The sequence below is a fragment of the Emys orbicularis genome, chromosome 6 (genome assembly GCF_028017835.1).
Source record: "Emys orbicularis isolate rEmyOrb1 chromosome 6, rEmyOrb1.hap1, whole genome shotgun sequence".
Lineage (NCBI taxonomy): Eukaryota > Metazoa > Chordata > Testudines > Emydidae > Emys > Emys orbicularis.
The window spans coordinates 47,498,636-47,514,959 of NC_088688.1; the positions used below are offsets into that span (position 1 = coordinate 47,498,636).

Here is a 16,324-nt window from a genome sequence, read left to right on the forward strand (position 1 = left end):
GGAGTGAAAACGTTCCTCCCCACTCTGTTCGTAAACAGCTTCCCGTGATGCTATGGGTAAGGGCCATTGTTCGACTAGCTACCTCTGCTCCTGACATGAGCCTGCCATAAACTTCATTAAAAGTGCAGTCACCCATGACCCAGGGGGGCCTACTCGCCATGGCTGGAGAAGCAAAACAGCACAGTGAACAGTTATAGATTCTGATTATGTTATGGCCTGCACCTAATGTAATAAGGGGTTGTTTCTTTTTATGAAAATGGCCTTGCTTTGGAAACATTTTATTCATGTAAAATGGCTCCTTTATTTTTCCCCATGACTAACAACGTGTCCTTCAGCGTGTCATCAACACCAGAAAGAAAACTTTCGCTGATTAGAAGGAGGAGAAAGGGAACGCGTGAGGACATGTTCACCGAGATAATGAACACCTCTGGGACAGCTGACACAAAGCTGAGAGTGTGGAGGATTTCACTGTCTGAGAAGTTAGACATAGATATGGAGAGCAGGAAAGCTTCCAATGAGCAAGAGCGTGCAGCACAGGATAAGATGCTTAGGATTATGAGGGACCAAGCAGACACGTTGAGGCGTCTGGTTGAACTGCAGGAACAGAAGCAGGAGGGTAGAGTTCCTCTGAAGATCCTGGTGGACAGCCAGCCAGCATCACCTGGTGCAGAATCACCATCCCCCAAGCGTTCCATGAGGCGTGGGTGAAAAGTCCATTATCCCTTTCACTTGGGCATAGAGGTTTCCAGTTCAGCAGAGGTAAAACAGATCCTATTAAAAGCAGAAAGAACTCTACTAGAAATACTTACCTTCAGAAATGGAAAAGATTTCACCATTGGTGTACCCAGCATCAGTTTTCACTTGTTCATACTTCCCTCTCTGGGGTTCTTGATTACCTGTTGGATTTAAAGAAGTCAGGTCTTTCTGAGAGTTCTGTCAGAGTTCATTAGGTGATTGTTACAGCCTTTCATTCCCCTGTGCAAGGATTTTCAGTCTTTGCTCATCCCATGACAAGAAGATTCATCAAGGGATTGGGTAATCTTTTCCCCGAAATTAGACTATGGGGTTTGAACTTTGTCCTTTTTAGTCTTATGAAACCTCCATTGGAGCCATTAGCTAACTGTTGTCTGCTATATTTATCTGAGAAAACAGCATTCTTAGTAGCTATCATTTCTGCCCACAGGATTGGAGAACTAGGAAGGTTAATGGGTAGTCCTCCCTTCATGGTTTTTGTCAAGGATAAAAAGATAAAAAGATATTGCTGTGCCAGCATCCCAAGTTCATATTTAAAATATCCTCCAATTTCCACATTAATCAAGCTATCCACCTTCCTGTGTACTTTTCAAAACCTCACCACCCTAGAGGGGAAGCTGCCCTCCATACCTTGGACATTAGAAGGGCTTTAACCTTCTATTTGGACAGAACTAAACCATTCAGAAACTCTCCCACACTGTTTACTTCAGTTGCAGACAGATCCAAAGGATCTTCATTTTCCACCCGAAGACTTTCAAAGTGGGTTTCCAGTTATATTCTTGTTCATCACCAAACTGCTAATATTTAGCCCCCTTCAAGAGTAATGACCCATTCAACAATATCCCAAGCTGTCTCCATGGCTGTGAATTTTTTTTCCAAATACTGAAATTTTCAGTGTACACTTTTTCCAAACACTACATGCTGATAAATGACACTAGATCCGATGCAGCTGTTGCTATGGCAGTCCTTTCTTCAGTGTTGGATCCAGTTCCAAAGCCCCCTCTACCTTAAGGTGATACTGCTTGGAAGTCACCTGAAGTGGAGCACCCATAGGGATACTACTCAAAGAAGAAGGAGAGGTTACTCTGCTTGTGCAATGTGACATACCAGGGTACAGTCCAGACCAGTGGGGGGCTGTGTTACCCCTGCGCTGCAACCTTGGGTGCCTTAGTGAAGTAGCTCCCACTTGGGCCACTCACAAACAGCCTTCTGGCATGCAAGTCACACCCTGAGTGTCTGTGTGTAACTGCTGCCTGCCAGTCACACTTGGGTTACATTCTGTCTCTCACCAGCCTTGGTTATACTGCAGGGTGACCGAACACAGAAATACATGTTCTGTACTGCCCAATCTCTCTTAGACAGTACAAAAATTTTAAATCCGTTATTCCTTTAAGGGAATAATATGCCAGTTTATTATCTCAAATAGTTATTCAGACCCTTCAATTTAAATACACTGGGTTAGATAAAACAGTAAAACAAGTTTATTAACTACAAAGAGAGATTTTAAGTGAATACAAGTAATGAGGCATAAAAGTCAGAAATGGTTACAAGAAAAATAAAGATAAGATGTTTACTAATGTCTAACCTAACAAACTATATTAGATTCAAGCAAAGTTTCTTACCATATGCTTCACCAGATTACTGCCAAAAGTTTCAGGTCAGGACCTCTCTCCCAGAGTCCAACATCTGCTTCCTTTTTCTCTTCATGTGTAATGAATGTGATGGGCAGGGAGAAAGAGAAAGGGATGTCTTGGGATGTTTGTCCCTCCTTTTTATTGTTTCAGTCCCCCTCTTGAAAAACATTTCCAGCTGGACACTAGGAGACAAAGAATCTATGTGGAAGGATGTTCCCTGCTGTTTTTTCCACCTTTTTGAACTTCCTTTGTCTTTCCTTCCTGCTTGATGACTCTGTTTACTGCTTAAATGCAAATTAAGCAGAGCACACATTTCTTTGTTTAGGACAGACCTGTTTGCCAGCCATCTGTTGAGCAGAGCTGTGGGGTTTGGAACATGTGTTAATAACACCATCCAGGGGAATCTTATAATTTCACATACAATGTTACCACACATATTTTACCAGGACAGTACTGACCAGCAAATTATGAGTTTTCAAATGATACCTTACAAGGCAGCTTTGTACTTTATACAAAGATTATTACAGTAGTGTGTAGGGTGTGAATACAGGGGTGTATTCTGTCACATGCAGTAACTGGAATTCTCTGAGATGTATGTCCCTACAGGTGCTCTACTACCCACCCTCCTTCCCCTCTGCATTGGAGTTCTGTCCTATAGGACTTCATGGTAGAGAAGGAACTCAGGCCGTTTTGCCCATGCAACTCTATATATCCTTGGTACAGGGCATGAGGATATCTGGAGCACATGCGTGGGCTGAACAGGTGCTACTGCAGAAAATCTCAGCTCTAAGACTCATGGAGTGCAACCACACCTGAAGTGGAGCACCCATAGGGACACCCATCTCAAAGAACTCCAGTTACTGCACAAGGTGAGTAACCTCTCATTCTGTGTCTGTCAGGTATTGAGTTTCAGTGTAAGATATCTTAGTGCAAAGTTTCATAATGCTTGTGGGCCATGGAGACATGGTTGTCACCATGAAAATTCTTCAGTTACTTGAACTTTATTGAAACCAGTTTCATAGCCAATCAGTAGTCACTGTTATGTGGTTTGAATTTCAAATTTTTTGAACACATGAGAATTTTTACAATCTCCATGTTTTTCTGTATAAAGAATTCATTCCTTACATTTTTCTGTCCTGTTGTATGACTAATTAGTAACCGATAGAAGGTGAATGTGTGTCTTTTATTCCTCTCCTGATTAACTTTACATATGCCTTAGGAGAAAGCTCCCAGCTCTAGAAGGACTGTTTTTAACTGTTGATAAAGCTATAAATACTGGAATGTAAGATCACAATGGTTATATGCTATGATTTTAGTGCCTGATTTATTTACATAAATATCTAGAGCCAGATCCTGGCCCCTATTCCAGCCCACTTATGCCACTCTGGCAACACAAAGGGGTGGCCAGAAAGCTAATTTAAACAACCAGCCAGCAACTAAACTGATTCGGGGGCAATCCCTGGCAGGTGTAGAGCTGATGAGTTGCCTTTTACACCATCCCGTTTCCTTTCTCTGCCCAGTGTACAAAGCATGCTGGGGGTAGAAGGGGCATGACTTGAGCAACTTGTGAACCAGCTATCACTGGCTTCAGAATGGCCTCTAAAGGGTCAACCTACTCAGGAATCAGGACGCTTAAAGCCACATTTACTCCTTCTTCTCCTCAACTGTATCAAGCAGACTTCTGGTGCAACTGGAGATCTGAGCTCATGATTTTAATGTCTAACTTTTTTTATCCTTATGTTTTCTTTGTTATTTCCAGATAGCAAATGGCTGTTAGGTTTCACTACGAGCTAGACTCTGAGTATAGGATGCTGTGCCTGTAAAGCAGAGAATTGTAATTTTCTTTTGATATTGATCCTTTCAATCTCTCGTTTTCCTTTCAGCTAAAAAGGATGTAGAGAGTACATTAAATGCTCAAAGAATAAATGACACAAACCAGCACCAGGTAACTTTTTTTTTAAGGAACAATCATTGTCATTTGGTGGTGAACAGTCATGCATCTGCTATTCTTCAATAAAGTATAATAGAAAGGTAGAGCATTTCTGAAATGCTCTTCAGAAACAGTACATACTAAACATTTCATAACTAATAATATCTTTAGCATATGATGAGGCGTGGAAAGACCTTTTTTCTTACTTGCTATAATTTTATGTGTTGTGGTAAATATCTGTGTAATTTACCTTGGTAGAGACTATCATTCTCAGAAATACTGTATTGGAATATAAGTGTTTTCATTTTTTCTATGTTTAACTTACATCCTAAAACACTGTTTTATATTTTATTGATGATAAGCATTCACCAAACAGAGTATCATAAACACAAAAATAGACCCTTTATTTGGAAAACATATTTTTGATAGTGTCATTGATGCTTTCAACATTTAGTTTAGTTTTTGTTCTGTTTCTGCTCCAAGCAGATCACCAGATGTGAAATAATCTCTAAGACAAGTCCAGTTGAGTTCTACCATATTTTGTGACTTGTAGCATTGACTATACAGTTGAAGCAGCAATCTAGAATGAAATATTACAAAGCAATCTACCAGAAAATTTAATTAATCATGTTTTGTTTTTGTAGTTGGAAGTACATTCAGATAGCACAGTTCACAATTCAGATGTTGGTAATAATAATATATCAAAGCAAGGATTTATCAACTTTGAACAAAGTAGCAAAGAAAATTCAATAAGAAATGCCAAAGGTTCCATCTCCAGAGTATTTGAGGATCATAGATTGTTGAATGAAAAAAACTCAAAAGATACAAGACTGGTTCCAGCACAGACAAAGAAATCAGCAGGGACTGTAGAAAAGATTGTATCTATCGAGAATGTCAGTGAGTACAGGACAATTGTGTCTCCTTCAGATACATCTAGAGACAAAACAAGAAGCAGAAGCCACAAAACATATGACCCTCATGTTGGACATAACAACATTGGGTTCACAGTTAATACCTCTTTCTCAAAAAGAATAACTAGGTCCTCTGTACATCATAATTATAGTTCAGATAATATTTGTGAAGTAGGGGAAAAGCCCAGCATACCCAAACAGACAGAAATGCAAAAAGAACATGACTTCTATAATAGTGATACTCCAGTTTCAGAAGAAAAGGAGAAGACTTGTGGAAGCAACAACAAACCTTCAATAATAGTGACAGACCAGATAACTGGTTTACTGTGCACTGAATCCTCAATTCCTGTAGTAAAAGCATCTACAGAGCAGTCTGAGAATGCTGAGTTAACAGAACTTGATTCTCACTCAGTACTTTCTTTGTGTGAAGAAATCAGTGTGCCTCTTGTGACTGCAGAGCAATGTTTTATGAATCAGGATAATGAATGCCATTGTCTTACCCACAATAACGACGGTAGCATGGGTGACAAGAGTCTGAACGCAGCTAAGAGAATAAGTAGTATCCACTTTGTTGAAGAAAACATCATTTACAATGAGAATAATAGACCATCAGACCAGTTTCTTTATTCTGAAAACTCCAAAGATCAAATTAACTTTGATATCGATAGAATTAATGAGGAGGAACAAAGTTTAAAACACTCTTTACCTCTTTTTGAAGGTATTTCTTTACAGGGAAACCGGCTAGAATCAGAAAGCCTAACTACATTTTCACCACAGGGAACTGTAAAGCTCACTGATTCAGGCTATACAGTCCTATCTGAACAGTATATTGACAATGAGAATCAAAACATTTATAAAAATGTCTCTAAAGATGTAGATAACTGTACTGTACAAACACTTCAAACAAGTACAGAAACGCTTTCATTGCATGAATTTTCAGCAGCTGTTAATAGAGCTAGTGATTCTGAAAGTCCTGAAAATTTTAGCATCAGTGTGCTAAGACCTTTTGCTCATCAAACAGATGAGGGAATGAGGATGATGCTAAGCGCAGAAGGAAGCACTGGAAGATGTTGCACTGAGAAAATTGAAGATGAAATGAATTCAGATATTAACACATCTACAGCTTTACAGTTACATGAAAAAGAAGCATTTCAAGTGAAAAGAAAGAGACAGGACATTCAGGAAATTAGCTTAGACACAGATTTGTATTCCACTAGTTGTGTGAACAAGAATTTACTTCATCCATCTCAGCTGACCCAAGAAACAGAGCAGGAAACTTCCCAAAAATCAGGTGAAAATTTTATTTATTTTTTAAATAATTTTAGGAATTCTCTGTAGGCATGTTGTAGTTTGTGATAGATCTTTTAGAGCAGCACAATATGTGCAGCATATACAGTAGCATACACAAATGGCAAATGCATGAATTGCATTCCAGAAATATTGCCAGGTATGCAAAATTAATTGATTGGCCATTTTTTCAGCCGAGCCCCTGGTAGTTATTTTGTTACTTTCAAAATATAACTATAATATTGATAAAAAGAACAGGAGTACTTGTGGCACCTTAGAGACTAACAAGTACTCCTGTTCTTTTTGCAGATACAGACTAACAGGACTGCTACTCTGAAACCTATAATATTGATATTGACTAAAGTAATGAAAATGAAGAAATTCTTAAGCACTCTTTGTTAAAGAATTTTTCTTTAAAGAGAAACCAGACTAAAACACCACATTTTCACAGAACAATTTTTGAATCCTTATTTATTCAATGTTTACAATTTTCATTGTATAGTGAATGGTGAACAAAATGTTCATAATGCAAAAATATTTCCAAAAGTTTAGATAATTATATCATAGAAGTACTTTGCCTATGCTACATAAACACTTTGACATTAATTTTCATCTATCAGTTAATAGAGCTAATGTTTCTGAAAGTCATGAGAGTCATGGCACAGATATTTTAAGTCCTTTTGTTCAACAAACAGATGAGGGAATGACTGCTGAGAGAAGTGGAGAGCAAAGCACTGGAAGATGTTGCATTGAGAAAAGTGAAGCAGAAGGAACTGCAAAGAATAATACTCCTATAATGTTACAATTACTTGAAACAGAAACAATCCAAACTAAAAGAATAAGACAAGACCTTCAGGAGACCAGCCAAAATACAGATTTATGTGCCAATAACAGTAATTCACCTAATCTATCACAATTCAGTCAAGCAGCAGAACAGGAAATGTATGAGAAATCAGGTGAGTTGTTAATAATATTTTATAAAGATACGTTTATTTTTCAAGATTTATAAGAAGGAGACTTTTGGTAATTTATAATAAGTGATTTAGAAAAATAAGCATAGTGCATGAAGCATATATCCTGTCCAACAAATGCCAAGTGTGTGAACCACTGCCAGGGCTTCTAAATGTGTTGATAGTTATTATGTAGCTATTGGAGAGTAAGCACTTAAATGATAAATATTATTACTGACAAAGCTACAAGAACGAACAAAGTTTCAAGCACTTTTTCACTATGTTGGTACTTACTTCTTTACAGGGAAAAGAGCTGACTTAAAGGGTTTGTCTACATCAGGGGTCGGCAACCTTTCAGCAGTGGTGTGCCGAGTCTTCATGTATACACTCTAATTTAAGGCTTCATGTGCCAGTAATACATTTTAACGTTTTTTAGAAGGTCTGTACCTAAAACATCCTCAATGCAGGGCAATAGAACCTTATGATACCCTACTCCAAGCTGTCATTCTCTGTCTTGTATGCAATCTCAGCAGCCTGGCAAGACTGAGCTGTCATGAAACTTAGCAGCCCAAGCAACACACTTGTTGCCCACCTCTTCTCAGGATAATGGATAAAATGATCAAACCTTAAAAGCTAACTGTAATTACATAGCAAAAAACACAGTGTAATTACAATGTAATTATAAACTGCATTGAGAAAAGTCACAGTGTTAGTACATTGTATTTTCCATACTTGGCTTCCAACAGAATATGTATTAAGAACACCAATGGGATGGTACGAAGTAAATCAAGCATCTAGTCAGCTTCTGATCATATGAATCAGTAGTAATGCATACTGAAAAGCAAAACCTTATTGTAATTGCTATGTAACTGCATTGTAATACTTAGCCTTATTATAAAGTTTGACAAAAAATAACTAAGGATATATCTGACATTTAAAAAACCTACTTGCCCTAGAAGAGTAGAATTCTGCAAAGCTGCTGTACGTACAAACACCTATCCATGTGGAAAAGAGAGCAGCAGGTAGTAGGATATGAAAAATATTTTCTTAAATGGCACCGCAAAACTGAGTGTTGAGTGATTTATGATAGGTTCTCTCTAAGTGAAACTCTCTCCTACCACACTGTTAGTTTATACAACTCATTTGCTTTGCATTTTATGAACTCATTTGTGGTGACTTCTCCCTCAAGATGGTGCCTGGTCTTGTGTTTTGTTGTTATTTTTCTTTCTCTCTTTCTTTGGGAAACATCCCTTCTTCTGTGTTCGCTAGGCCTAATTCCAATTCTCCAGCTGGTGTGACTACATTGGAGTGACTCCTGATTTACATCGGCATAAATCAGGTCAGAGTCTTTTGTTCAGGGCATAACACCTGTAGAAGGAGTTACTCGTGTTGATGAGATAGTCTCCTAGAAAAATAATCCCGTTGGAAGTAATCCAGTTGAAAGAGGTTTTATCGCATACTTTTAAAATGCAATTTCTTGCTGACAACTGATGAATGTCTATGAGAGCCGCTCAGCCTGCCACCACTCTGGGGTTCCCCCTGCTGGCCCCTTGCCAGCCAGGGTCCTGCCGCCGGTCCCACTCAGCGCCTGCTGCTGGCCTGGGGGAAGGAACCCCAGACTGGCAGCGGGCTGTGACCCCGGCTGGCAGGAGCCGACAGCCGAAACCCCAGAGCGGCGGCGGGCTTTCCACCGCCGGCTCCTGCCAGCTGGGGTCACAGCCCGCTGCCAGTCTGGGTGAAGGAACCCCAGGCAGGCAGCAGGCGCTGAGTGGGACCGGCGGCGGGACCGCGGCTGGCAAGGGGCCAGCAGCGGGAACCCCAGAGCGGCGGCAGGTTGAGCCGCTCAGCCCGCCCCGCTCTGGGGTTTCGGCCGCCGGCTCCTGCCAGCTGGGGTCTCAGCCTGCTGCCAGCCGGGGTCCTGCCGCCGGTCCCACTCGGCGCCCGCTGCCAGCCTGGGGTTCCTTCACCCAGGCCAGCAGCGGGTGCTGAGTGGGACCCCAGCTGGCAAGGGGCCAGCAGCAGGAACCCCAGAGCGGCGGCGGGCTGAGCAGCTCAGCCCGCCACCGCTCTGGGATTTCCAGCGCCGGCTCCTGCCAGCTGGGGTCTCAGCCCGCTGCCAGCCTGGGGGAAGGAACCCCAGGCCAGCAGCAGGCACTGAGTGGGACCGGCGGTGGGACCCCGGCTGGCAAGGGGCCAGCAGCGGGAACCCCAGAGCGGCAGCGGGCTGAGCGGCTCAGTCCGCCCCGCGTGCCATCAAAAATCGGCTCGCATGCCACCTTTGGCACGCATGCCGTAGGTTGCCAACCCCTGGTCTACATTTACAGTGGCATGTAGAGTAAAGACACTGCATGCCAGCTGAGCTAGCACAGATCTAGCATAGAATCTCGGACAAGGATTCATCTGTCTTCTTTGGATGGTTGAAGATCTCTTTGTGGGCACACTTGATGGTCTTGCAGGTTGGGCTGAGCAGCAGTTTTGTCCTTTTCAGCTCTCCATTCCATTTGACCACCTGGATAGCCACAGAGGTGTTCTGCAGCTTTTAGGCTGAGAACATGATAACAGCTGTATGCGTATACTATGTCCTTTTCTCTCTGGTGGTCACAGCCTACTCCTCCTCATCCACCTCCAGCTGTGTAGAATGCTGCCTGGTCCTCTTGACTCTGGTGGTTACAAACTGCCAATCCTCCTTTCTGATTTCCACTCTCACTGATTCCTTGATCACCAGTTCCTTTCTTTCTTGAATCTGGGATGGTGATGCTTCCTGAATCTGGTTCCCCAAGTACTCCTCAGCTTCTCTGATGCTCTGCAGTGTCAGTACTTGTTCTTCAAACCATTAATCTTTTCTTTCATCACAGCCATAAACTTGCTCTTTATACACAGGAAGTCCCTTCTGTCTTCAGGCAGGAAAGAAGACATGGCATATCCACTGCAGATCACGGTAACTGTTCCATCGCTGGCCATCACTGTAACAAATGTAGAACTGTACCTAGAAAGAAAGCTTCTCACACTACCTTCACCAAACTCCTTCCAAAACCCCTGTTTGCCACTCCTGTTTGATCTGTATAATGAGATATGTATGTGGATGTAAACAGAGTGAGAATGAGCTCTCCCCTGACATCTGGTGGTGAGCTGTGGAAAAGGACTTCAGGGGCTGATCTCGTTTGCATGGGCACACCCACCCTGCCCAGCATGATGGACTGCTTGCCCAAATGGTCACTTTGGCTGCTGTGGGATCCCTAGTTATTGGGGCAGGAGTAATAAAGGGTTGTTATCCTGGTTATGTGAATCAAGGACAGTAGAACTGTACTTGGCATTTTATGACAGAGGGACTCGCCCTCACCTATGTAGCACTCACTAGGCAAGGGACATGGGTTCCAAACGCCGGTGGATTGAGAGAGGGGGAGAGGGTTTGTGCCCGGTAGTGTGGGCCCCAAACACCACTTTTATTCCTTCTCTCTCCAGTGTGCAATAACAGAGCTAATTTTGACTCCATTTGGAGTTTTGTTACGTTCTACAGAGCTGAAATCACAGATACCTGGGTCTAAGCATTAGACCTACTTTAGGCTAGTGGTGCACTGGCACTGAGGCTCCCCTTCTACCAGCTAAAATCACTGAGAGCTGAAGTCACTAAAGAGCTGAGCTTGCTGAGAGCTGTGTTAAGTGGGGCGGGGGGCTAGCAGGACGGCTAGTGGAGAGGAGTGGATAGCGGAGAGCTGTGGTGTGGCGAGTGGAGCGGATGGCAGGGTGGCTGGCGGAGAGACGCAGCTGGAAGTAAAGACTGCGGCAGAACCCCATGGAGAGGCGTGGCAATCAACCCGAGCAGTGGAGCATGTGAGAGTGGGGGGAGCATATTTCCCCCCACTTCCACCCAGGCTGGGAGGTAAACTCTGCAGAGGAACTTCTGAACTCTGGGGGCTGCACTGACCAAGGTCAGAAACTGTGGGTGGGGTGACTGTTGGGTTGCTGGACTTAAGACCCTGAGGGGAAAAGGACACTGCCAAACTTACTTGGGGGTGGGTCTTTTGCTCATGATTTATGTTATAAATCCTGTTTGTGGTGTTTCCCCAACATAATGCTGCATTGTTTCCCTCCTTTATTAAAAGGCTTTTGCTACACTCAGACTCTGTGCTTGCGAGAGGGGAAGTATTGCCTCATAGAGGCGCCCAAGGGGGGTGGTATGTAATTGTCCCAGGTCACTGGGTGGGGGCTTGAGCCGGTTTTGCATTGTGTTATTGAAACAGAACCCCTAGATATTGAACCCGGCCCTTGTTGCTGCCAACTCTGACAGGCAGGCGAGTTACATGTATATACTTGTATGCATATTATTTTGTTCACCCATTCTGTATTTCCAGTTGTAGTGGGAAAACTTTATCAAAACCATGTATTTTTCAGTGTAATCTCCTCTGGAAGATCATTTCACAGCTCAGCTCTTTCTCCTCCTCCCCCCTAACCCCGCCTCCATCCCCAGTTGAGAATACTGTCTCCAGAAAACATTTTATTCATCCAGTATTTTGTGAGCTGCATGGGCCCATAGAAAGCAGCTATTTTGATTAATCATGGAAGGAGATGCCATCACTGGTGTAGCTGAAGGCACTGAAAACTGGGACCATGGCTTCCAGCTGTGAGCAGAAGCAGATTGGGAACCACTAAAAGGATGAACATACATGGGTGATGCTTCTTGGCTTGCTCTTCTTCCTCATTCATCAACTTTGTTATCCATCATGGATGGCTGTTTTTTTCCTTACCTTATCTCTTCCACACCCCGGTGGACTTTCTGACCCTTTCTGTTCCTGAAAAGAAACCTTTTGTTCCTACATTGTCATATATGCAGTGGTCAATATGAGTATCCGCTTCACCCATCTACAGTACAGCACTCATTAGGCCCTACTCATTCCTTTTCGGCTTACATAGAACTAAGTGAAAATTGCTAAACTCTCTTCCTACAGTTTGGTCTGTCACAAGAGTCACACGTTTCTCACTAAACAGTTAACAGGTCAGTTCTGAGGTTTTGAATATTTGTTTAAAGTGTGGATACCACCCGGTTGTATTTTTGATTTTTAAATCTGCTTTTTATGTTTGATGGGATTTTAATACTGAGTCACACCCACAAAAATGTACATAAAAACAAACAAAAAAAATCATTCAACAAATTGGATGTTGTATTTGCCAAGTTCCTGTCCTTTCCCACTCAGAACCCACCTGAGGATGCACTCCAGAGAGAACCATTGTTCTTAGAGTAATCTAACAGTTCCTCATTGTGCTGCTGCAAATATTTTTTAGCAGACATAAAGAAGACTGTTGTGCATGACAACTTCACTGGAAAACTTTGCTATTATTTGTGTTCATTTGCAGCCAGTTGCTAAGAGTCATTAGCTTAATGGGCTGCTGTTGGGTTTTTTTTTTTGTCTACCTCTCTAAAGACTCCCTTGGACATCCTCCAGTCCCAGGAGCTTAAGGAAGAAGCAGGAACTGGAGAACAGATGATTGATTTGGGATTTCAGAGCCAGAAGCTTTTAGGCTAAAATACAGTACATTATCTCAAAGAAAAAAAGGATTGAGTTGAAGGGGTACATGATGATACAAGCTGCCATTGTGTGCTCCAGAATCTCAGCTTTCATTTTGAAAAAGTAATTCCCCAGCCTTTAAGGCTGCAAAGATAATGTGAATCAAGTGCAGCTGATGCAATGATATGTACCTGAGATTGCAAAGAGCGAGAAACAATAGCGCAGAGAGATTTATGTATTGCCCCTATCCATCTCTAAGGGGTGTTAACTCAGATACTCAGTAATGATCATTTAAATGTCAGTATTGCTAATTTGCTGTGAGTTACAGCTCATTTTGGCACCATGAGCAAGTGGCACTTAAGAGAATACCCCCACTTATTTTTTTCCCCTGTATCAAGAAGGAGGCTATCTCTAGGAATGCAGGGAACTGAGGATTTACTGAGGAGAAGCAAAAATTGAAGGGATCAGCAGAGCCCATGGGTCTAGTCGGACCCCATGTAGAGGGAGCCAAACTCAAGGAACCCAGCAGAGTAAATATTGCCATAGTTTGAACCTCTTCACAATCTACTGTGATTGACATCTAATTTTGGCATCTCAGATGGGCAAAGCTTATTTTCTGGAGAGAGCTTGGAAGGGAGGTTTAGGTTGGATATTAGGAAAAACTTCCTAACAGTCAGGCTGGTTAAGCACTGGAATAAATTGCCTAGGGAGGTTGTGGAATCTCCATCATTGGAGATTTTTAAGAGCAGATTAGACAAACACCTGTCAGGAATGGTCTAGATAATACTTAGACCTGCCATGAGTGTAGGGGACTGGACTATATCACCTCTCGAGGTTCCTTCCAGTCCTATGATTTTATAATATAGGTTTTACATCCTATTCAAATGGAATGTGTTTTCTCCATCACTATGCATAATATGAAAGGTATAATATAATTTGCACAAAGTGAAATCTGTCTATACAACATCTTACAGGTAGCACATAAAGACAATGTGTCAAATTTTGCTTTCAGTTACACCACTGTAAATCTGGAATAGCTTCACTGAAGTCAAGGAAATTATTATAAATTTAAATTTACAGTGTACTCTAACCTGTTTAAAAAGATGCTTTTCTGATCATACAAACCCAAATACAAACCCAAATTGGATGTTGTATTTGGGAATCCCAGGGTTCCAGTTAAATGTTAACATGGCCAGTATTCAGGTAAATAATGAATACATATTTTTGAAAACTGTATTTGAAAAATTCAGGAACATGATAAATGGGCACATTCTGTTCAGTTACAATGAGGCAGATCTGGATTAGCACCAATAAAAAGAGTGGAGTTATTTCAAATTTATACAAGTTTACAGGAGAGCAAAATTTAGCCCATGGTGTTTCAACCATTCTACAATAGTGAAAAACGTTTAACATTTCAAACTGTCATATCTCACAAATGTTTCTTCCAGTTACCCTACTACTTTACAGAATATGAAATCCTTTGACCAAGGACCACATATGAGAAATTTCAAGCAGATGGCTTTAGTTTTGGTGACATACCTATGCCTGGTTTCATTGTCTGACAGCAAAGTGTGACATTCCCCAAGGTACAATCTGGACTGCTGAATAACTGTCTCTCCTCAGTTCTCCCTGGGATGCCTTTTACACTGCTTTACTGGTGAACAGCCACTCCTGGCCAGTTAACACAGACTCCAGCATGTAACTTGCTCCCAGCTGCACAGTATTGAGAGCTACTAGTTAGTCCCTCATAAATTACTCTGCAGAAGAATACCAGCAGATTCCTAATCCCAGTTTTGTCCCTCAGGAATGTGCGACTTGTACTGCTCAGTACACTACACTATAAAGTATGTAATTTCATCAGTGGAAAATTATATGCACCAACCTTCTTATCTCAAATCGAGTTTCCCCACACACTTTAATCCAAACACACTGGTTAAGATATAACAATAAAATAAGTCTATTAACTATAGAAAGATAGATTTTAAGTGATTACAAGTAATGATTCATAAAAGGATGGGTTACAAAAGAAATAGAAGAGTAAAACGCAAGCTAATACCTAATTTAACTAGCCAAGTGAACTTAAAAGCAAAAAGATTTTGTCTCACCATATGTTTATAGCAGTCTGTATTGGCTGAAAAGCCTTCCAGACAGGACCACCTCTCCCCCAGTTCAATGATGCTTTCTTTGTCTTTCGAGCGTTGTAGCAGTCATGAGTAGAGATGGGGATGAGAAAGGTAATTTGTGTTGTATGTGTCCTCCATTCTTACACCCTTAGTTCTCCCCTTTTTGATGATTATCTCCAGCTGGGGTCCAGGCGGCAGGCAATCTGTTTACACAGAAACCCCCCTCCCCCTCCCACTGTGTCTTTGCCAATATGTAAAGTCCTGGCTCATACCCTTCTTCCTGCCAAGGAATGGCCATATAACTAGGTGGTTGTCCAATTGATTATGCTGATACCTGGCTGGGGGTGCTACTGTGTCTTTGTCTCTGAAGAACTGGTTTGGGCCTGCCTATCTAACTCTGAAACATGTTACAGCAATTTTATACAGTAGAAAATTAAAACTTTACATACAATGTTGATACACATATTTTACCAGGACAATGTTCAGCAGATTATGAGTTTTCAAATGATACCTCACAAGGCATACTTTGTACAAAATGTATCATAGTCTTGTAAAAGTGGTGAACATAATAGTATAGACTGTCACACAGTGTTATCCGGAGAAACTGTCAGTTGCTCCTCCTCTCGGTACCTAACCCTATGCAGCTTCCTCCCATTTCTGACTAGAGGAGATGAAGTCCCAGCAAGTAGTAATATCTCCTGAAGTCACTCCTGGTAACTGAGAAGGAGTCTATGGAGAAATGGAATCTTTTTGTTGCTATACCACATAGTTGTGCTGAATAACTATGTAATCTTCTCCCTCCAACTTTATCCCGTTGCACCCTTATTGCAAGTTGTCTGGTAGTGGATTGTAAACTCTTTGGGCCACAATCCATGTGTACTTGATCTGTATTATATTTTTGGTGCTGTCAAGTAATAATAATAATTAAAACAATGGAGTTGCATAGAGTTATGCTGTTTGAAGTGAGATCAGAAGCTTGTCCCAGTTTTCTAATGAGAAATTTTGGTGTTCAATATGTCTTTAGAATCTTCACTATCAAGCAAAGAAGAGATAGCAGCTGTATCTGCTCAGCCTACCCATATTATAAGAGCTGGGATAAAAAAGAGAAATGCCAAAGGGGAAAGTCGCCTGCACCTGGCTGCTAAGAAAGGAGATTTATCTTTAGTGAAAACTCTTATAGCATCTGGAATATGTGTAAATCTAAAGGATAATGCAGGTTTGGATGTTTTAAA

The 16,324-nt window shown here is 41.6% G+C and overlaps 1 protein-coding gene across 1 annotated transcript in view; it reads left to right on the forward strand.

Annotated features, from left to right (window-relative positions):
• The window catches only part of ANKRD31 (ankyrin repeat domain 31), a 119,393-nt gene that overhangs the window by 57,039 nt on the left and 46,030 nt on the right, over nucleotides 1–16,324 (forward strand). Inside the window, exons 13-16 of the mRNA XM_065407031.1 lie at nucleotides 4,271–4,332; nucleotides 4,962–6,519; nucleotides 7,211–7,471; nucleotides 16,117–16,308. Coding sequence (XP_065263103.1) covers nucleotides 4,271–4,332; nucleotides 4,962–6,519; nucleotides 7,211–7,471; nucleotides 16,117–16,308 — 2,073 coding nt within the window. The remainder of the gene's footprint in view (nucleotides 1–4,270; nucleotides 4,333–4,961; nucleotides 6,520–7,210; nucleotides 7,472–16,116; nucleotides 16,309–16,324) is intronic.